Source organism: Mustela nigripes, chromosome 16, assembly GCF_022355385.1.
Source record: "Mustela nigripes isolate SB6536 chromosome 16, MUSNIG.SB6536, whole genome shotgun sequence".
Classification (NCBI taxonomy): domain Eukaryota; kingdom Metazoa; phylum Chordata; class Mammalia; order Carnivora; family Mustelidae; genus Mustela; species Mustela nigripes.
In genome coordinates, this window is record NC_081572.1 from 34053228 (window position 1) to 34076646 (window position 23419).

Genomic DNA, 23419 nt, shown 5'->3' on the forward strand with positions numbered 1-23419 from the left:
CCTTCCTTAAGCTTAGTTTAAGTTTAGTTTGTTCTTTTTCTAGTTTCTTAAAATGGAAAGCTATGTTGTTTATCTGAGATCTTTTGTTTTTTTCTTGTTATAGATGTTTATCACTATAAACTTTTCTTTTAGAACTGCTTTTGCTGCATCTTATATTTTTGGTTTGTTGTGTTTCCCTTTTCATTTGTATCAAGATACTTTTTGGGGTGCCTGGGAGGCTCAGTGGGTTAAGCCTCTGCCTTCTGCTCAGGTCATGATCTCAGGGTCCTGGGATTGAGCCCCGCCTTGTTGGGCTGTCTGCTTCTCCCCTCCCTGCCCCCACCCGCCTGCCTCTCTGCCTGCTTGTGATCTCTGTCAAATAAATAAATAATATCTTAAAAAAAAAAGATACTTTTTGAGTTCTCTTCTGGTTTCTTCTGATCCATTGATTATTCAGTTGTGTTATTTATTTCCACATATTTGTGAATATTCCAGTTTTCCTTATGTTATTGATTTCTAATTTCATACCATTGTTGGAAAAGATGCATTATATGATTTCAATCTTCTTAAATTTCTTAAAACATATTTTGTGGCCAACATATAATCCATCCTGGAGAATATTGCATGTGCACTTGAGAAGAATGTGTATTCTGCTGGCGTAGATCTAAATCCAAATCATAACAATATTTACATTAAGTGTGAATGGTCTAAACACCCCAATTAAAAAACAGAGATTATCAGTCTGAATAAACATTAAAAAATAACCTCTGATGTATGTTTCAACATGAATGAATTCCAAAATCATTATGCTAAATGAAAAAGACAAATGATAACATACTGCGTAATAGCATTTACAAGGAATTCTAGAAAAGGCTAAACAGAGAGCAGATTATTGGTTGACAACATTAGCAGGAAAGGAGAGTCTGAAAAGGAATAGAAAGGAGATTTAGTGGGTGCTGAAAATATATCATGGTTATGGTGGTGGTTACATGACAAAACATTTGTCAAGATTTATCTATATATACATTGAAAATGTGTGAATTTTATTCTATGTAAATTACTTCTCAATAAAACTTTTGACTTAATCAAACAGCTAATTAGTTGCATGGAGGAATTCAGGAAAAATAAGTATGAATAGACATGTTTTCTTTTTTCAAATTTTCACTTATTTTTTAAAGATTTAATTATTCATCAGAGAAAGAGAGAGAGCAGAATCAGGGGGAGTGGCAGCAGAGGGAGAAACAGGCTCCCCACTGAGCAGGAAGACTATTGTGGGACTTGATCCCAGAACTCTGGGATCATGACCTGATCTGAAGGCAGACTCTTAATCAACTGAGCCACCCAGGCATCCCTGAATAGACATATTTTAAAGGAATAAAATTTAGTACTGATATACTGAAAAGAAATCTTTCTAACTTAATAAAGTGATGTTCAGAATATTAGGAGTTAATATGATTTTTTAAATGAGCCTTGATTTATTTACTATATTTTTAATATTTTTTAAATTATTAGGTTGAACTAAAGCGACAATACAATGATCAGCACTCAAAATTGAGAGGTCTTTTACCTGGTCGTCAGTGGTATGAAATTCAAGCATATAGGGCCTTAAACCAGGCCCTAGGTAGGTAAGTGAAATTTAACATAATATTACTGTAACATTATCTGTGGTCTGGGCTACAGAAAAGATAGTTTTGTTGCTCCTTAGAATAAATTTGATAGCATTTTCTTTTACTAGAACCTTAGGAACTGATATATTTTTAATGATAGCTGTCACAAGTGAAAGCTGAAAAAAATCAGTGGAATAAATGAAACCCTAAAACATCAAAATTTGCTAAAGTTCAAAGAAGATTTATGATTGATCAAGGAATGTCACACAGAAGAGGTACTTAGTAAATGTTTATAGAAGTTCACAACCAAACAGTAAAAATTTTATCCTGTGAACATCAAAAATTAGATAATGATTTTATTCATATAAAGCAAAGCATTCAAGAGAAGTTAAAAGAAACCATGCTTTTGGGGGCACCTGGGTGGCTCAGTTCGTTGAAGATCTGACTCTTGGTTTCAGCTCAGGTCATGAACTCAGGATTGTGAGGTCAAGCCCTACTTAAGGCTCTGTGCTCAGTGAGAAGTCAGTTTGAGATTCTCCCCCACCATAGTCTCTCCCCCTATGCACACACTCTGTCTCTTACTCTCAAATAAATAAATAAATATTTTAAAAAATAAATTTTTTTGAAAAGTTTGAAAAGCTGAAGTATTAATGCCACTAATAATAACATTTAGTTATAATATTTATTTTCCTAAGGATTCTGGCCCATTAAGATTTGTCTTTTGTGGAATTAGTTATTGAATCACCATTTTTAAACATAATTTTCATGTTGTAGATCATAGCATTTAATTTATAAAACTTGAATCCTTAGACTTTTAATAATCTAATATTTTATATTCTCTATTCATGAAATTGTAATTAGTTAAGACCATGTAATAATTTTTTCCTGTGAGGCTGTAAGGTACTCATATAATCAAAATAAAAGAACACAGGTTAAGAATAAATTCATGAAAACATGACCATTTGACATATTTTCAATTCAGCCAGAAGACCCATACCTAACTGTAATCTGACCTAACCAAATCCAGAATTTAAATTTTTCTCATGTCTTTTTTACTCACATTAGCCTATTTACACATAAACATATTAGATCACATTTGAGTTCAGATTTACAGATAGCTAATGACATAGGACTACAACAGCTGGATTTAAGTCCCAGAACGCATCACCCACTCCCTTCCCCATCATTTAAAAATGATATTCTGCAGGTGTTTCCCTTCAAATTGAATGATTCTGTTCTATGGTTAATCTACTGATATGTTAAGCTGCTGCCCTTATCTGCCTAGAAATTTCATTGGTACTTGGCATCAAGTAGCACTATAAATTGTTCTTTTTTTAAAAAAAAGATTTTATTTATTTATTTATTTGACACAGAGAGAGAGATCACAAGTAGGCAGAGAGGCAGGCATAGAGAGAGAGGGAAGCAGGCTCCCTGCTGAGCGGAGAGCCAGACTCGGGACTCTATCCCAGGACCCTGAGATCATGACCCGAGCTGAAGGCAGAGGCTTAACCCACGGAGCCACCCAGGCACTTTATAAATTTTTCTTGAAGCATTTCACTGCTTACTTGGTGCCTCCCTATTGATGACCTATTTTGTGTTCTTGTTTTTTTATTTTAATATTCAGCAGATAGTTTCTAGGGGAGCCTGAATATTATTTAAAATTCTTAACTTTTAGTCACTGTACTTAATTTCAGGACAGAAAATATTCTTAAGATTTTATTTATTTATTTGACATAGAAAGAGAGAGAGAGCACAAGCAGGGGTAATGGCAGACAGAGGGAGAGCAAAAAGCAGGCTCCCCGCTGGACAGGGAGACCTGAGCAGGGAGCCCAATGTGGGAGTCAGTCCCGGGACCCTGGGATCATGACTTGAGCCAAAGGCAGACACTTACCCAACGAAGCCACCCAGGCATCCCAAAGCAAAAATATATTTATATCCTACTTTGTCATTTATAAACATTTTCTACATATATTAAACAGATTGTAAAAGATGGAATTACTTATCTAACAGCATGTAACTACTAAATGGGCCTTTTTATCTTGACCCCACGTACTTTCAAAACTTCAAGACCTGCTTTTTCATCATTAGACCCTACCATTATCCCCTAAAGCTCTCACTGTTAAACATGAAACATCTTACTGTTAAACATACCATATCCTTTTACTACTTTCTTGCTTTGGCATACAAGCTATCAGACAATTAATTTGGCAAGTTTACCAATCAAAACCTAGTCGAAGGTCATGTCCTTTATGAAGATTTCTTTTTCCTATTCCAACTACTTATTTACTCCTTAGGAGACCTATAGTAATTTATACATTCTCTCTCTTACACATATATCTCATTGTATTGTAATAACGTGTTTATATGTCTGTCTCCTTCCCTAAACATGTATTTTACATTCTCAGCAACCAATTATACCTCAGCTTGGGGCTTGGATGCTCAGTAAATACTTGTTGAATTCATGAAAAATGGTGGTGAGTTTGATGCTTTCACCACTATACCATGTTAGTCAGAGAGCATCTAGAGCTTCAAAACATAGTTTTCTAGAATTTCATAAAAAACGTGTTTGTAACATTTGATATATAATACTGTAGTTTTCATATTTTATTATTAATTTGAAAACTGATAGCCCAACTGTCATTGTATTGATTTTCAGGGAAACAGTATCAACAAGTAGCAACTTTTTATTTCAAAGAAATACTCATTTAAAAATTAGAAATCAAGTTTTACATCACTTGATAAAACTCATAGTATGTATTGATTGACCTAAAAGGTACTTATAATCAGGCACTCTTCTTACAAGGGATAAGTCTAGAAGGTCTAAACTAAGCAGAAACAAATTGAGGTTTTGGGGTTTTTTTTTTTTAATTTTTTTTTTAAGCCCACATGGGACTGTTAGAGTATTTGAAGTAATATAAGTCCATGAAATGTAATAACAGCCTTTGGGAATGTACCAGATGGTTTTGTGACCAGGTTTCAACTGCACTATGAGTTTCCTAACAGGTCTGCTTTACTGAAAGTATAATCTTTGTCTCAAGTGGACATAATTCATTTGAACAAGGCAGAATGAAAACAATGGAAAAAAGAAAAAGTGAAATTCTTTTCTCTGAACTGTTTTGATAACTTAAATGCCTTTCTACATAGAATATTTAAACATAAACCAAAATGGAATAAAAAATAGAGTGGCACCCCAACTTTCCATTAATTTTCAATACTGGTTTATAATATTTGCACTATCCATCTTCCTATCCTGACTAATTTTGTGGTCTGATGCCTTAGAACCTATGAGTTACTTTAAAATAATATCAACAAAATGTCATATAAAATTTAGATTGTTTTAAATCTCTAGAAAAATCATACATTTGTATTCATCTTCACCCCACTCAAAATTCCATGAAGCTAAAGGAATAAAAATGATAAAATTGCCAAAACTACAAAGTTAAAAAGAATGGGAGAGGGGACACTAACAGCTGAGATGTCAGCAAATTTTGAATACCAGAGAACAGGTGAATGATTGAGTGACTTAGCAGGCAAAAGAAAACTTGTGAAAGCCAACAAAATTCTTCAGATTCAGGCATGGAAAAACAGGACGTTGGGGCATTCTAAAGTATCATTTAAAGTAGGATTATCACAAAAGAATTGACTGCAAGTAACTATAAGTAGACAAGTCCCTCCCCCACTCAAATTTACTCTGGAGAGATTTTATTAGAGAGTTTACATATTCTTCAACTCCAGGCATAGCTAAGGATGTATTAAAGATGGGGGTTAAGGAAAGTCCGTTTATGGAATGTGAGAACTCTACCTCCCTTTTCTTCTCAGCTCTGAATAGGCTTATAATCAATTTTATGTCTCTGAGCCAGGAAAGTACAGTATTCCTATCTAGGGATGTTAATGACCTCGTGAGTAAAGACCTAAAGATACTAAAGATAGTAGCAAAGTGGTCCTGTTCCTACCAAAGTACCTTACTCTGGCAAAGCTTCCCTGTATGTAAGCCACATCTGTGTAGGCTGAGCTATCAACATTTTAAAACTTTACTTTTACGTAAGTGTAAAGAGTGATCACCAGATAATCAAAAGAAGTCTGTAACATAAAAAATACAGATCAAAACAACAAAATTATACCAACAAAACAAAAATAGGGTGGAAGAACTTGTAGAAAACAGAAACAGTGCAATAGAACAGAGGTTGATCAAACTTTTTCTGTACAGGGGTGTACAATACTTATTTTAGGGGTTTGGGGCCATGTACAGTCTGCACCCATATTCTTCTTTATTTTTTCTTTAACCCTCTGAAAATGTGATTACCATTCCTACTTTGTAGGCTGTATAAAAACAAGATATGGACCAAATTTCCTGTGTGGGCTTAGTTAGCCAACCCATTATCCATAGAGGGTAAGATACTTCCTCCATGAAATAAGAACAGATTTATTTTAAGAAGTTTTCAGGCATTAACATGATAGCAAATTTTTAAATGTAGAATTGGGCTCAGAAGATAAAATTGAAATTTCCTCAGTCAAAACAAAACAACAAAGAGGGAAAATTTAAAGATCAGTATGCAGGAAGCAACCTCTGATAAAAAGGAGATCTACAGGAAAAGACCAGAGAAAATATAGAAGATGAAAATATAGAAGAAAAAATATGGAAGAACTTAAATAAAATAAAGAAATAATTCAAGAAAAATGCTCAGAATTGAAGGGCATAATTTCCTGGTTAAGGGGGCCCACCCAAGCACCAGTAAAGGGAGAGAAGCTACAAAGCACCTCACTGTGCAGTTTCAAAGTACCTGAGATAAAGAAAAAGCCCTGGAACGTTCCAGAGAGAAGAAAACCAGGTCTCATTACAAAAAATATGGAATCACAATTGAGAGACTCCTTAAAAAGCAACATTATGCTGAGTGAAATAAGTCAAGCAGAGAGAGTCAACTATCACATGGTTTCACTTACTTGTGGAGCATAGCAAATTACATGGAGGACAAGGGAAGATGGAGAGGAGAAGGGAGTTGAGGGAAATTGGAAGGGGAGGTGAACCATGAGAGACTATGGACTCTGAAAAACAATCTGAGGGTTTTGAAGGGGCGGGGAGTGGGAGGTTGGGGGAACCAGGTAGTGGGTATTAGGGAGGGCACGTATTGCATGGAGCACTGGGTGTGGTGCAAAACCAATGAATACTGTTAACGCTGAAAAGAAATAAAAAAAATTTTTTTTAAAGAAGAAGAAAAGCAACATTAGGAGCTAGAAGACAGTTTTAAATTATCTTCAAATCTTTGACTTACAACTTAAATTCTGTATAATTCAAATGATCGATAAGCTGTAAGATAGAATAAAGCTTTCACTATGCAAAGTATCTAAAATATTAGGGACATCTGGGTGGCTCAGTCAGTTAAGCATCTGCCTTCAGCTCAGGTCATGATCCCAGAGTCCTGGGATCCAGTCCCACATCAGGCTCCTTGCTCAGTGCGGAACTGGCTTCTCCCTCCACTTACCACTCCTTTGTTCATGCTCTCTCTTTCTCTCTTCCCCCCACTTCTCTGACAAATAAATAAATCTTAAAAGGCGGGGGACCTAAAACATTAGCTTCAAATGCACACTTTCTCAGAATGCTACGGGAAGATGTGCTTCATCAAATAAGAGAAAATTCAGACAGAGGAATATCAAGGTTGCAGGAAACGAGTTCTAACCCAGAATAGAGGGAAAAAGAATTCTCAAATTAGAAAGGGAAGCTCTGGGGTGACAACTGTGGTGCAGTCCCATAGTAGTCAACCTAGATTGTTTCTTGGTTGACTGTACTGAGAATTTTTAAAGCTATGGAAAAGTTTGGGAATTAATTAGTCATAGAATACACAGAAAAGCAAAAAAGCAAAGAGTTGTTAACTCTAGGACAGACCAAAAAGTCTTGTACAAGAAAGAAAATGTAAACATCCTGTACAACGTAACACCTATAAATGGTAATCCACTGAATATTGATTACACAAGAATTGTGTTATAACTATCAGGAAAATGAAAAGATGATGAGGTATTAGTGATGTCAGAGAATAAACATCTTCTATAGGAAGAATCAATACATAGTATGTAAAGGTTAAAAATCAAGCAGTAGTAGTACTAAAAGCTATTTAGAAACATGGAGGTAAATGAGTAGAACTATAATTTATTCAAGGGAATTATTTCTGAGGATTGGGAATTGGAGATAGGGTGTACATAGGTACAAGAGAAATCTGAGTTTTTTATAAAAATTGTAACTACTGTGCTATTTGATTTTTAAACTATGCTTGTGTTTTAATTAAAAATTAAAATTTGTGAAGTTAAAATTATCTTTTTAAGAATAGTCATGTGGGTGCCTGGGGGCCTCAGTGTGTTAAAGACTCTGCCTTCGGCTTGGGTCATGATCGCGGGGTCCTGAGATCTAGCCCTGAGTTGGGCTCTCTGCTCAGTGGGGAACCTGCTTCCCTTCCTCTCTCTCTGCCTACCTCTCTGCCTAATTGTGATCTCTGTCTGTCATATAAGTAAATAAAAATCTTAAAAAAAAAAAAAGGAGGTTTCAACTCTTGATAAGAGGGAGTAAGCATACTACATACCGTCTTAAAAACCTAGACAGAATGCATGAAACAACTATTTGAGTACTGTGAAAAGTAAATAGTGGCAGACAGATTTGGGAAGACTAGAATTCAAAGTACAAGTGAACTTTCTGGAGTAACTATATTAATTAACTAATTAATATTGGACAAAGTAGAGTTCAGAGCAAGGAGTATTAGTGGAGTATTAAGAATGAAAATTACAGGGATTCCTGGGTGGCTCAGTCAATTAAACTGCTGCCTTTGGCTCAGGTCATGATCCCAGAGTCCTGGGATCCAGTCCCGTATTGGGCTTCTTGCTCAGAGGGGAGCCTGCTTCTCTCTCTGCATGCTACTCTGCCTGCTTGTGCTCTCTTTCTCTGACAAATAAATAAAATCTTTAAAAATGAAAATTATAAAGTGACAAAAGGGTCAATTTACCAATAAGATACAACAATCCTTTATGTGTATGCACAGAGCTTTAAAATATATGATGCAATAACATATCTGAACAGAGAAATAGATGAATTCACAAGTATAGTTGAAGATTTTATTTCCTCTCTCATTAGTAGAAGGAATAGACAGAAAACAAATAAAGACACAGAAGACTTGAACAATGTTATTAACCAGCTGGATAGAATTGATACTATAGTGCACTCCATGCAACAATGTTAGAATAATCATTTTTCCAGGTTCACAAGGAACATTTATCAATATAGACCATATCCTGGATGATAAATTGTATGTTTTTTTAAAAGAATTGAAATCCTAGTGTGTTCTCTAACCAAAATATAATTAAATTAGAAGTCAGTAACACTTGACAGAAGAAAAATGTCCAAATACTTGGAAATTTAAAACGTATATTTTTTACAGTAAATGTCTAGTAATTTAAGTTTTTTAATTTTTTTTAATTTTTAAATTTAAATTGTAATTAGTTGACATACAATGTCAACTATGTTCAATGTCAATGTCAATATGTTCAATATTGGCTTCAGGAGTAGAGTTCAGAGCGTCATCATTTACAAATAAATTTGCTCATCGTAACAAGTGCCCTCCTTAATACCCATCATCCATCTATCCCATCACCCTCATCCCTCCATCAATACTCACTTTGTTCTCTATACTTAAGAGTCTATTGATTTATTGCCTCATCTCTCTTTTCCTGCCTCCTATATATTCATCCATTTTCTTAAATTCCACATATGAGTGAAATCATATTAAAAACCTACTTCTAGTGGCACCTGGGCAGCACAGTCCAGTTGGGCATTAGACTCTTACAGTGATCTCAGCATCCTCCTGGGTTTGAGCCCTGTGTCCGACTCCACACTCAGCACAGAGTCTGCTTAAGACTCTTTCTCCATCTCCCTATGCCCCTTCCCCCTCTCTAAAACTAAGAGATAAATCTTTTTTTTAAAACTGTACTTATAAATAATCCATAGGTAAAGCAGAAAGTCTTGGGAAAATTCGAAAATATTTTGATCTAATCAAAAATTAAAATATATCTAAATAATTGGGCTGCATCTATAGCAGTGCTCAGTGGGGAATTTCTATAGTTGTTTATTTTCAAAAAGAAGAAAGGTCTCAAATCAATAAACTTCTACCTTAAGTTAGGAAAAGCAAAATAAATATAGAGCAAACAAAAAAAGGAAATAATAAAGATAAGAGTATAAATCAATGAGTTTGAAAACAAAGGAAATCAATGAAACTAAGAATTAAAAAATTGATTTATTTTTTGTAGAAGATTTGTTTATTTGAGAGAGAGAGCAAGCACAAGTTGGAGGGGCAGAGGGAGAAGGAAAGAGAATCTCAAGTAGACTCCCTGCTGAGTGCACAGCCCAACACAGGGCTTGATCTCACGTCCCTGAAATCATGACCTGAGGTGAAACCAAGAACCTAGATGCTCAACTAACTGCACCATCCAGGTGCCCCTACCCTAAAAAAAAATTGATTTTAAAAAGTTAAATAGAGTTGATAAATCTCTAGGTTACTGACAAAAAAAGGGAAGCCACAAACTACTGATCTCTGGAATAAAAGAAATCATATTACTGTATACCCTGCAGATGTTAAAAGACAATATGGACAAAACTATACTATATGCATACATTCAACAACTTAAATGAAATAGACTAATTCCCTCAAACCCACAAAGTACCACTCACTGAAGATGAAAAAGATAAATTGAATAGTCAATTCAATTGACTTTTGGGCTCCCTGCTAAGTGGAGAGTCTGTTTCCTCCTCTTCCTCTGCCCCTCCTCATTCTCTCTCTCCCTCTCTCTCAAATAAATGAATAAAATCTTTGAAAAAAAAATAGATGTTAGAACCCTTCCCATTTTATGAAGCCAGCACTATCTTACCAAAACTCAATGAGACAATATAAAAAACAAAAAAAGACTACAGACTAATATCTGTCAAAAACATAGGTGAAAGTATTCTTAACAAAATATTAACAAATTGAGTGAGATGTGCAAAAATTATAGATTAAAGACTTCTGAAAATTCTCTAACAAAGGAATGAGAAAACAGGCTAAATAATTAGAATGAATTTTTTCAAAACTGTAAATTAACCAGTTTACAACTTTCCAGGAAACATTTATTGATGAAAATTGCTGGCTCTTCATTAAGAACACAGTGTTGTGGGATTTTCACTTGCCCAATTCCCATTCCCTCTCTTCAAGTTCACAATGGTTTTAAATCATGGTGAAAGCCAATAATCTGCCAGCCACAGGAAGGGCTGGAACTTACTTCTTGAGAATTGTCATTTATGGAAACTGTCTGGTGATTTCCTGGAAGACCCCATTCACAAGGCTATCTTTGCATGACCTGACTAGGAGCTTACCCAGGAAATTAATTGTTTAATTTCACAGCATCCTGAGATGATGACTAAATTTGGGCCAAATAATAAGCTAACTAAACAGCCTAGTGGGAAAAACTGGGAAATGAGATATACATAGGGGGTTTTAAAAGTTCTGACATATTCCTAGACTTTAGTGGGCTATGCCTGTATGTACAATGGTGCCTATGACCACGGTGTACACATGCTCAGGAAAGACCTTAGAAGACCCTAAGTTCTCACCTCTGGTTGACCCTGAGGCTCTGTGGAAGCAGGAAGTGAAGACTATGGCAGAGTTGTTACCTGCCTGGCTGAGGATCGAAAACATGTTGGAAAACATGTGCAATGCCTCTTGGCAAATGAGAGATATATTGGTTAAAAATGTTTAAGGAATCTTTGCCTAGTCATTAACTGGATACTAAGCTGATCTAGCAATAGTAATACATGATAGGACACAGACTTCAAAGAATTACTTTTAGAAAGTCACAACAGCAGCAACAAAAGTCCTTGAGCAGAGGGAAGAATCTGAATTCTACAGTTGCCACATTGTATTATTTAAAATGCACTTTTCTCAACAAAAATTATGACATCTGCAAAGATGGATATTCCATACACATAAGAAAAAACAACGAATAAGAAGTGTTCCTAAGGTAGTGTAGACATTGTAGTTAGTGTATAAAGTTATTTTAAATATAGCCAAAAAACTATGAAAATGATGTCTCGCCAAATAGAATTTTTTCAAAGAAGATAGAATCAATAATTTTTTAAAAGAATGTAATGGAAATTCTGGATTTGAAAATTTCAGTAACAAATGAAAAATTCATTAGAGTGACTCAGCAGCAGTTTTGAGCAGGAAGAAGAATCATTTCACTTAAAGGTAAGTCAACTAAGATTATCCAGTGTGAGGAATAGAGAGGGAAAGAATGAAGAATAATGAACATAGCCTCAGGGACTTGTAGGACCCCATCAAGCTACTAATTTACGCATAATGGGAGTCTTGGGCGATGAGAGAGAAATGAACAGAAAGATTAGTTGATTGAAGAAATAAAGGCTGGAAGCTTCTCAAAATTTTTTAAAAATTTTATTTATTTATTTGACAGAGAGAGATCACAAGTAGGCAGAGGCAGGCAGAGAGAGAGGAGGAAGCAATCTCCCCACTGAGCTGAAAGCCCGATGTGGGGCGTGATCCCGGGACCCTGGGATCATGACCTGAGCTGAAGGCAGAGGCTTTAACCCACTGAGCCACCCAGGCGCCCCTGGAAGCTTCCCAAATTTGATGAAAAACATTAATCTGCACATCTAAGAAAAACCAGCAGATTATGACATGTCATAATCAAACTTCTAAAAGACAAAGAGAATCTAGAAAACAGCAAGAGAAAAACAACTCTTTGTAAGACATCCTCAATAATTTTAGCATATTTCTGAAAACTATGGAGAGCAGAAGGCAATATTTAAGAAGGACTGACATATTTAAAGAAATATGTCAGAAATATTTAAAGAAAAAGACTGTCAACAAAGTGTATTATATTTAACAAAACTGTCCTTCAAAAAAGAAGGACAAAGTAAGATATTCCCAAATAAACAAAAACTGAAAGGATTAATGTCCAGAAAACGTGTCCTACCAGAAATACTACAAGGGATCCTTTTCAGGTTGAAATGAAAAAACATTACGCAGTCACATATCCATATGAAGGAATAAAGAGTATCCATAAAGGTAATTTCATAGATAAATATAAAAAAACAATATAAATGTATAGTATACTCTTTTTATCTTATTGGATATTTAAAACAGCTTGCATAAAGCTATCATTTTAAATATGCAGTGATAGGCATTGTCTTGCGGGTTCCCTAAACTATCACAGGTTCAGTAATTCACTAGGAGGAGGAATACATTCATCATACAGTTGTATGCACATAGAGGATTTATTACACTGAAAGAATATGAAGCAAAATCAGCAAAGAGAATAGGCACATGGGCAATGTCTAGGGGAAATCAGGCAAAATCTTCCAAGGCTTCTCTCTAAGTGAAGTCATATGGAACACACTTAATTTCCCAGCAATGATTGTGGTAAAACGTGTGAGATATTGCCAATTAGGGAAGCTCATTAAAGACTCAGGACCTGGTAGGTTTTTTTGTTTGTTTTTTTAAATGTTTTATTTATTTGACAGAGATCACAAGTAGGCAGAGAGGCAGGCAGAGAGAGAGAGAGAAAGAGAGGAGGATCAGGCTCCCTGCCTAGCAGAGAGCCTGATGCAGGACTTGATCCCAGGACCCTGAGATTATGACCCAAGCTGAAAGCAGAGGCTTAACCCACTGGGCCACCCAGGTGCCCTCGGTGTTTTTATTTGTGGCTGTTCAGATAGCTTCTGCCTAGTACTTCCTCAATGTGCAACCTCTTGGAAACAAAGCAAGTGCTCAACATAAACCAGTGTTGGCACAAACATTTTAAACACAGGGAGCATCTTTTACCAGTCAATGTTTGGAACCCTCCTGAAATCTAAGTTCCTAAACACCAAAATCTACCTTGTATGCAGGCCTCTGTGGGGATAAGCAGTTTGGCATGGTGTTGCCTCTTTTCTGTACAGGCATACATAAAAAGAGGTAATTTATATTACATTAGTAACACAAAGATGAGGGGGGAGGAACAGAATTAGACAGGAACAACATTTTTGTATACTGTTGAAATTAAATGGGTATTAATCCATATAAGATTGTTGTAAGTTAAAGTGTTAAAGCAGCCACAAAGAAAATAACTCAAAATAATAAGAAATGAGAAGAAATTAACATGATACATAAAAATATCTATTGTGCACATGGGGTGCCATAGTGGCTCAGCCGGCTAAGCATCTGACTCGATTTCAGCCCACGTCATGATCCCAAGATCCTGGGATTGAGCCCCATGTCAGGCTCTGTGCTCAGTGTGGAGTCTGCTTGAGGACTCTTCCTGCCCCCCAATAAATAAATAAAACTTTATTTTTTTAAAATATTTATTTATTTATTTTAGAGAGAGAGAACACAAACAGGAAGGGTTGGGAGAAGGGGAAAGTATCCCAAGCAGACTGCTGCGGGCGGAACCTGACATGGGGCTCCATCTCACAACCCCGATTTTGAAAAAACATATGACCCATCTATATTCTGCTTATAAGAGAAACACTGTAGTTAAGCACACAGACACACACACACATAGATTAAGGTACACAGATGGGAAAAGACTTAATATGCTAACAGTAAACAAGCAAACTAGTCAATTATACAGACACCAGACAAAATAGACTTTAAGACAAAAATTGTTAATAGAGACAATAAATATTCCTTTTATTTATTTATTTATTTATTTATTTGACACACAGAGAGAGAGATATCACAAGTAGGCAGAGAGGCAGGCAGGGAGAGCGGGAAACAAGGCTACCCGCTGAGCAGAGAGCCCGATATGGGGCTCGATCCCAGGACCCTGAGATCATGACCTGAGCCGAAGGCAGAGGTTTTAACCCAAATATTCCTTTTTTAAAAAGATTTTATTTATTTGTCAGAGAGAGAGAGAAGGAAAGAGAGAGTGAGTGGCAGGCAGAGGGGAAACATGTACCCCACTGAGCAAGGAGCCAGATGCAGGACCTTGGGATCACGACCTGAGCCAAAGGTAGATGCTTAACCAACTGATCCACCTAGGCATCCTGAGACAATAAATATTCTATAATAAACTTTCACTTCATCAAGAATATGTAACATTGGGGCGCCTGGGTGGCTCAGTGGGTCAGGCTCTCTGCTCAGCAGTGAGTCTGCCCCCACCACCCCACTGCCTTCCTCTCTGCCTACTTGTAATCTTTGTCAAATAAACAAATAAAATCTTTAAAAAAAAAAGGTAACATTTAGCTGTGTAACATATACACATATATGCAACTAACAAAAGGACCCTAAATTATATGTAGCAAAAACTGTCAGAAATAGACAATTCAGCAGTTAACTAGTTAGATACTTTGTTACCCTAGTTTCATAATAGAACAATGATAAAATCAATAAAATGTGAGTCTTCAACACTATAACCCAACAGTTATAAACCTAACATATCTATTACACTCCACCCTCCTAAGGTACATGTGGCATATTCTTCAGGATAGACTATATGTTAGTTTACAAAATCAGTCTTCAATAAATTTTAAATGGCTAAAATGGTAGAAAATATCTTTTCTGATCTCAGTGGAATAAAACTGGAAATCTATAACAGACGAAAAAATGGGAAATTCCTAAGTTTGTGGAAATTAAAGAGCATATTCTTAACCAGTGGATCCAAGAAGAAGTCACAAGAGAAACTAGAAAAAACCTTGTGATGAGTGAAAATGAAAACACAGTGTACCAAAATTTTGAAGATACAATGAAAACATTGCTCATAAAGAAGTTTATAGTTGTAAATGCCCATATATGTATGTGTGTGAGCGTGTGTGTGTGTGTGTGTGTATATATATATATATATATGTAAAATTTTTTTAAGGAAAAATATGAAATCAGTAATCTAACCTCTTACCCTCAGGAATTGGAAAAAGAAGCGCAAGCCAAGCCCTAGGCAAGTAGATCAAAGGGATAATAGATACTAGAGTGGAAATAAAAGAGAGAGAATAGAATATTCAGCAGAAAAAAATAAGGATAGCAGAAGTTAGTTCTTTAAGAAGATAAGGAAAATTGACAACCTTTAAATAGACTGACCAAGAGAAAATACCAAAGGGAACTTAAATTACTAAATTTAGGAATGAAGAGGGGATGTTGCTACCAACCTGATAGAAATATAAAGCATTATAAGAGAATGCCTTGGGGCGCCTGGGTGGCTCAGTGGGTTAAGCCGCTGCCTTCGGCTCAGGTCATGATCTCAGGGTCCTGGGATCGAGTCCCGCATCGGGCTCTCTGCTCAGCAGAGAGCCTGCTTCCTCCTCTCTCTCTCTCTGCCTGCCTCTCTGCCTACTTGTGATTTCTCTCTGTCAAATAAATAAATAAAATCTTAAAAAAAAAAAAAAAGAGAATGTCTTGAACAATTGCATGACAGCAAATTACATAAATTAGGATGGACAAATTCATAGAAAAATACAAGCTACTGAAACTAACACAACAAGAAAAAGATCTGAATATATCTATAAAAAGTAAAGAGATAGAAGAATTAGTAATCAGAAAATTTCCCACAAAGAAAAGCTCAGGACTAAATGTCTTCACTGGTGAGTTCTAGCAAATGTTAAAAGAAGAGTTAATACCAGTCCTTTACAAACTTAAGAAAAATAGAAGGGCAAGCATGTATCATCATATTCTATGAGGCCAGTATTGCCTGTTACCAAAACCAATCAAAGACATCACAAGAAAGGAAAACTACGTGGCACATCTCTTATGGGTGTAGATGCAAAAATCCTCAACAGAAAAGCAGAAAATTGAATCCAGCAACTTACTAAAAGATTATACACAAAGACAATCCCACCCAAGTGGGGTTATCCTGGGATTGCAAGGTTGGTTCAACATCCAACCAATTTTGTTGGTCCAACTCAAATCAATCAATGTAATATGCCGTATTAGTAGAATAAAATACAAAAACCACACAATCTCAAGAGGAGAAAAAAGCATTTGACAATATCTAATATGTTTTCATGATAAAACACTCAAGATAGTAGAAATAGAAGGGTATCTCTTACAAACTTACAGTGAACATCTTAATGGTTTAAGACTGAAACTTTGCCCTGATGTGTTTGATAACAAGATAAGGATGTCCACTCTCACCACTTGTATTCAGTATTGTATTAGAGGTTCTACATGGAGCAATTAGTCAAGGGGGGAAAAAAAAAGTATTTGGATTGGAAAAGAAATAATCTTAAAATTTGCAAATGACATGGTATTCTACATGGAAATACTGTATCCATAAAATATAACTGTTAGAGCTAGTAAACAAGTACAGTAAGTTACAAGAAATATTCAGTATACAAAAATCAATCACTTTGTATACAGAGGGAATAAACATTCCAAAAATGAAATTAAGAGGTTCCATTTACATAATGTAATAGTATTATATGGTGACAAAAAGTAGCTACATTTGGCATAAGCATAGTATAACATATAGACTTGTTAAATCACTATGTTGTAAACCTGAAACTAATGTAAAGCTGTGTATCAACTATATTTCAATAAAAATAAATTTAAAATTTTTCATTTGCAATAGCATCAAGAAGAATAAGTTACTTAGGAGTAATTTTAACAAAAGAAATGCAAGATTTATACACTAAAAGCTATAAAACATTGTTGAAAGAAAATTTTAAATAAATGGAAGAATTCCAGGGACTGGAAGATTTATTAAGATAATGTTTCCGCAAACTGATCTGCAGAGATTTAGTGCAATCCCAAAATACCAGCCCGATTTCTTGCAGGAATTGAGAAACTGATCCTATAATTCACATGGAAATTGAAAAAAACTAAGAATAGGTACCTGGGTGGCTCAGCAGGTTAAAGCCTCTGCCTTTGGCTCGGGTCATGATCCCAGGAGAGGATCCCAGGATCCCATGATCCCAGAGAGCCCCGCATCGGGCTCTCTGCTCAGCAGTGAGCCTGCTTCCCCCTCTCTCTCTGTCAAATAAATAAATAAAATCTTTTTTTAAAAATTTTATTTATTTATTTGTTAGAGAGAGAGAGAGAGGAGTGAGAGCGAGCACAGGCAGACAGAGTGGCAGGCAGAGGCAGAGGGAGAAGCAGGCTCCCTGCTGAGCAAGGAGCCCAATGTGGGACTTGATCCAAGGAGGCTGGGATTATGACCTAAGCCTAAGGCAGTCACTTAACCAACTGAGCTACCTAGGTGTCCCAATAAATAAAATCTTTTAATAAATAGATAGATAGATAGATAGATAAAAATTTTTAAAAAGAAAGAAACTAAGAATAGTCATAAGAATCTTGAAAAAGAACAAAATTGGAGAACTGGCAGTTCTCAACTTCAAACTTATTGCAATGCTACAATAATCGAGACTGTGTTGTACTGGTATTATATAGACATACAGAAAACAGGAGTAGAATCGAAGGTCCAGAAACAAACCCCCATATCTCAGTGAGTTGGTTTTTTACAAAAGTGTCAAGACAGAAGGAGGAGAAGCTGGCAGAGGAGTAGGAGAACTCTAGGTTTGTCTTGTCTCATAAACACAACTAGATAACTACCAAGTCATCTTAAATACCCCATAAATCAACCTGAACACTGACAAAGCAAACTCCACAACTAAAGGGAGAGAAGAGGCCACACTGAAAAAGGTATATTGTGATCCTTGCTGTTCCCTGTGTAAGGTAAGCTCTTGCTCCAGGGCCTTTGCACTTGAATTTCTCTCAGCTAGAACACTTCCCCTTCCACATATATACACAGTTCATTCCCTTCCTGTGATTCAATTGATGTTTTCTCACTGCTCAATATCACTGTGTTTAAAATTTAGCACTCCCTACCAACATTCCCTGTTCTCTTTCCCTTTTTATTTTTTTCCTTAATACTTAGTAGGGTCTCATATACTATACAATTTTCTTACTTCCTGCCATGGACTGAATTGTGCCCCCCTCAACTTCATATGTCAAAACCCTAATCTACAATATAATGCTATTTGGAGATGAGCCCTTTGGAAGATAATTAGGTTTAGATGAGGTCATACAGGTGGGGCCCTCATGATGGGATTAGTGCCCTTATAAGAAGAGATACCAGATAACTTGGTCATCTCTCTCTTCCTCTCCTTCTTCTGACCCCCACCCATGTGAGGACACAGTGAGATGGCTGGCATCTGCAAGCCAGGAGGAGAGCCTTACTGGGGAACTAAATCAGTTCACACCTCTTTCTTGTACTTTCCAGCCTCAAAAAATGTGAGGACAAAATTCCTATTGTTTAAGCAACCTCCCACCCCCAAAAATGTGCCAAGACAATTTAATAGGGAAAAAAATCTTTTTAATGGTGTTGGGATAACTGGATATCCACATGCAAAAGAATGAAGGTAATCAATCCCCTTCTTCACACCATATACAAAAGTTAATTCAAAATGGGTCAAAGACTAACAAGGTGTATATCTTCTTGTCTTGGACTAGGCAGTGGTTTCTTAAATCTGACATCAATAGCACAACTAAAAAAATTAGATAAATTGGGCTTTGTCAAAGTTAAAACTTTTGTTCTTCGAAGAACACTACTAAAAAATGGAAAAGAATTCGTGCACGGGAGGAAATATTTGCAAAAAGTGTGTCTGATAAGGGTTTAGTATCCAGAATATATAAAGAACTCTTATAAGTCAACCATAAGAAGACAAACAATGCAGTTTAAAAGTGGACCAATAATTTGAATAAGCATTGCTCCAAGAGAGATACACAAGTGGCCAGAGTGTGCACATGAAAAGATGCCCAGTATCACCATTTATTAGAGAAATGCAAATTAAAGCCACAGTAAAATGATACTTCAGACTTCTTAGAGTACATATAATGAAAAAGATGGATAATAACAAGGGTTGGTTGGGGGTATGGAGAAATAGGAAATCTCACACAAAGCTTATAGAAATGTTTAATTGTGCAAGTGCTCCAGGAAAAAAGTGCATGGCAGCTCCTCAAAAAGTTAAACATTGAATTCTTTACAACCCATCAATTCCACTTCTAATTGGTTGGATTCATATGAGAATTTGTACCCAAATGTTCATAGTGACATTATTCATAATACTCAAAAGGTGGAAACAGCCCAAATGCCCATTAACTTATGAATGGATAAATATGATGAATATTATTCAGCTGTAAAAAGGAATGAAGTACTGATACACAGTAGAAGTAGCCTTGAAAGCATCGTGCTAAATGAAAGAAGCCAGACACAATATGCCATATGTTGCATAATTCCAGTTATATGAAATTTCCAAAATAGGAAAATTAAAGAGACAGCAAATGTATTCATGATTGCCAGAGAATAAGGGGAATAGTTGGATAATTGGGAGTGACTAGTGGACACTGGGATTCTTTTGGTAACATAAAAATATGGATAGTGTACAATTTGGTGATTTTTAGTACATTTACAAAGTTGTGCAACCTACACAACTTTGTAAATGTACTAAAAATCACCAAATTGTACACTTTTTTAAAATTTATTTTTTATTTATTTTCAGCATAACAGTATTCGTTATTTCTGTACCACACCCAGTGCTCCATGCAATCTGTGCCCTCTCTAATACCCACCACCTGGTTCCCCCAACCTCCCACCTCCCCACCAGTTAAAACCCCTCAGATTGTTTTTCAGAGTCCATAGTCTCTCATGGTTCACCTCCCCTTCCAATTTCTCCCAACTCCCTTCTCCTAACTCCCCATGTCCACCACGCTATTTGTTATGCTCCACAAATAAGTGAAACCATATGATAATTGACTCTCTCTGCTTGACTTATTTCACTCAGCATAATCTCCTCCAGTCCTGTCCATGTTGCTACAAAAGTTGGGTATTCATCCTTTCTGATGGAGGCACAATACCCCATATGTACACTTTTTTTTTTTAGTAATTTTTTAAGATTTATTTATTATTTTAGAGAAAGAGCATGGGGAGGAGGGGCAGAAGGAGAGGGAGGTCTCAAGAGAGAAGATCCCAGGCAGATTTCCCACTGAGTACAGAGCCTGTTGCAGGGCTCAATCTCACGACCCTGAGATTATGACCTGAGCTGAAATCAAGAGTCGGACACTTAATCAACTGAGCTACCCAGGCACCCCTTGAATAATTTTTAAAATTAAAAAATATTTTAGCAAACCAAATCCAATAATCCACAAAAAGAATAATGCACCATAACAACATAGGTGATCTTAGGAGTGAAGGAGGGAGAAAGACTCTCAAGCAGACTTCACACTGAGGGTAGGGCCTGGTGTGGTGTTCGATCTCACAACCCTGAGATCACGAGCTAAGATGAAACCAAGAGCCAGACGCTTAAATCAACTGTTACACCCAGCCACTCTGTTGGCTTTTATTTTCAAAGTCATTTTTATTTGATTATTCTCCCCCCCTTTTTTTTTAATAGGTGTATTCGACACAAAAATGATTGGGGAGCTCTTATTCTAGTGGATGATCGCTTCAGGAGTAATCCCAGTCGATATATATCTGGTAAGAGTTGCAGCTGGGCTTAGAGTAAGAATTAATAACAATCTTTGGTATTTAATAACTGCGAGTTTTAAAGAAAAATTTTGGACAGGATTTGAATTATTAGATCAAATATGGAAAAATTCATATTGATGGGAAATCTAGCATTTAATACTTATCTATTTAAAAAAATCTTTATAGAGGAGTTGGTTAACATATACTAACATATCAGTTAGTATCCTTTAATTTCATAGAATGTGGGATTTAATTAAGTAACAGAATAATAATTTATTTAGCATTATCAGGGAAAAGGCTATTCGCAGGAATTTTCCAAAAAATAAATTTTTACATTTAAGCACGTAAGCACATTTCCTTTGGCTGCTTAGGATTCTTTATCCTTTCATTCTAGATTATACTGAAGTTTGTTGATTGTTTAGAAATGCTTCAGCTGTTCTACAGTTCATGTTAGTTAGAGCGAGTATTTTCTAAAAGGAAAAAAAGTACCACTGTAGGCCTCAAGATGAAGTAGATGGTCATTTTTTCCCCACTCAGATGAACACATATTATATGCCTATAGTTTTTATCCAGCAGTCACACCATCTCTTTAGAGTCAATACCAGGAATCGATCTGTTATTAAAGAACTGTTGGAAATACTTGCATCTTTATTATCTTTAGAGCTAAGAAGTTCATACCATGCTATGATAAAGAGATAGAAAATTTTAAGTTTCTTTCAGATTAGCTACCTGTGGGTATGGACTCTTTCTATTTCAGAGCCTAATATTTGGCTTGGTATTAAAATATATCCACCTGGATTAAAGCACTCTTTTCTCCCCTTTCCATGTAAAGCAAGCCATTGAGCTTAGGTCCAGACATGTAACTAAAAGCAAAATGTTAAGTGCTATGTTTGTCAGCAGGTGGAGCTCAGATTCTTTGAGTTTTCAAAAGCAACCTGACATTTTACACAAAAAAGCTTTCTTTGATTACAGAAAGTTCCAAACATGAAAGAAATGACTATAATACTAAAATTCTTCAATTTTAGAAAGTTTCATGTTTAATCAGTATAATTATTTTCCCCAAGCAAACAAAAATAACTTTAAGGGAAATGCTTATTCAAAATGTTCTTCTAGGCACACCTGGCTGTTCAGTAGACAGAACATACGATTCTTGATCTTGGGGTTGTAACTTCAAGCCCCATGTTGGGTGTAGAGATCACTTAAAAATAAAATCTTCACAAAATTAAGATGTTCTTCTTGTCAACTGTACTTCAACTAAAAAAATGCAAAATTTGAAAACAAGTTTTTTTTTTATTTTAAAATCTTGAAGTTAAATTTTTCCCTGATGGTTCAGATTTGCTGAGAGATTTTTTTTTTTTAGGATTTTATTTTTAAGTAGTCTCCACACCCAACGTGGAGCTAGAACTTACAACCCCAAGATCAAGTCATATGCCCCTACTGAGCCAGTCAGGCGCCCCTGAGAGATTTTTTAAATTAAGAATTTTTCATTATTTCTATATGATTTTTATTCATTTTTTCTGAGATTCATAAAAATGTGAACTCTTCTTATCTAGACAATAATAGCACAATGACATACAAATTCCTTTTGAAGGCAGTCTTTGTTTAAATTCAATTTGTATTAACTAAAGAACTCAATTCAACTTACATTAAATATATAAAAGCTCCATTAAAATAAAAGCAAAGGAATGTATTTGAAATGAATGTATCGTGACTTAAAGCCCTATCTTATTTTTCTTTTAACTTAAAATACAGTAGTGACTTTTTAAACTACTTCAGAAGATGATGATCATTTTAGTAACACCAGAAGAGAATATTTATTTTCATCTAAAAGTCCAGATACCTGATTTTGAATTTCATTCTGAAATGAAACAAAACACCTTATACTTTCAACATGGTTCAGGGTTGTACAGTTTTCACATGTTACAGGTCAGATCACATCCGTTACAACTTGATTATTTATATAATAAAAAATAATTATATAATAAATTTTCAAACAGGACACAGTTTGTCCCTAATAACATTGTTATTCCTTTCATTCCTAGGATAGTTTAAGACATATTTGGAATTGAGGGAAAAGGGCAACAAAAAAAACCTATGGGACTGGCATCTTGAATTTATTTTCATGGAAGAAATCAAAGTTGGAATGAAAGACTATGTTATTTACAACTTCTAATTTTCCTAAAATTAAAATGTAAGCAATATTTGTGGGGAATTATGATGAAATTAAAATTTGCCTTATTTCCCCAGTTATTCTAAACTGATGATAATATATTTCTCTCTTTCCAGTCTACTCCCACTGCCTCTTCCCTCCCTCCAGTTGATAATCAGTGTATATAAAGAAAAATGTTACTCATACATGAGCATAGTGTACATGTGAA

General features: G+C 35.5%; 1 protein-coding gene across 1 annotated transcript in view; it reads left to right on the top strand.

The window, feature by feature from the left end:
• The window catches only part of BRIP1 (BRCA1 interacting helicase 1), a 181080-nt gene that overhangs the window by 151902 nt on the left and 5759 nt on the right, over nt 1-23419 (top strand). The window contains 2 exon segments of the mRNA XM_059381073.1: nt 1492-1604; nt 20968-21050. Of these exon segments, the coding sequence (XP_059237056.1) occupies nt 1492-1604; nt 20968-21050 (196 nt within the window).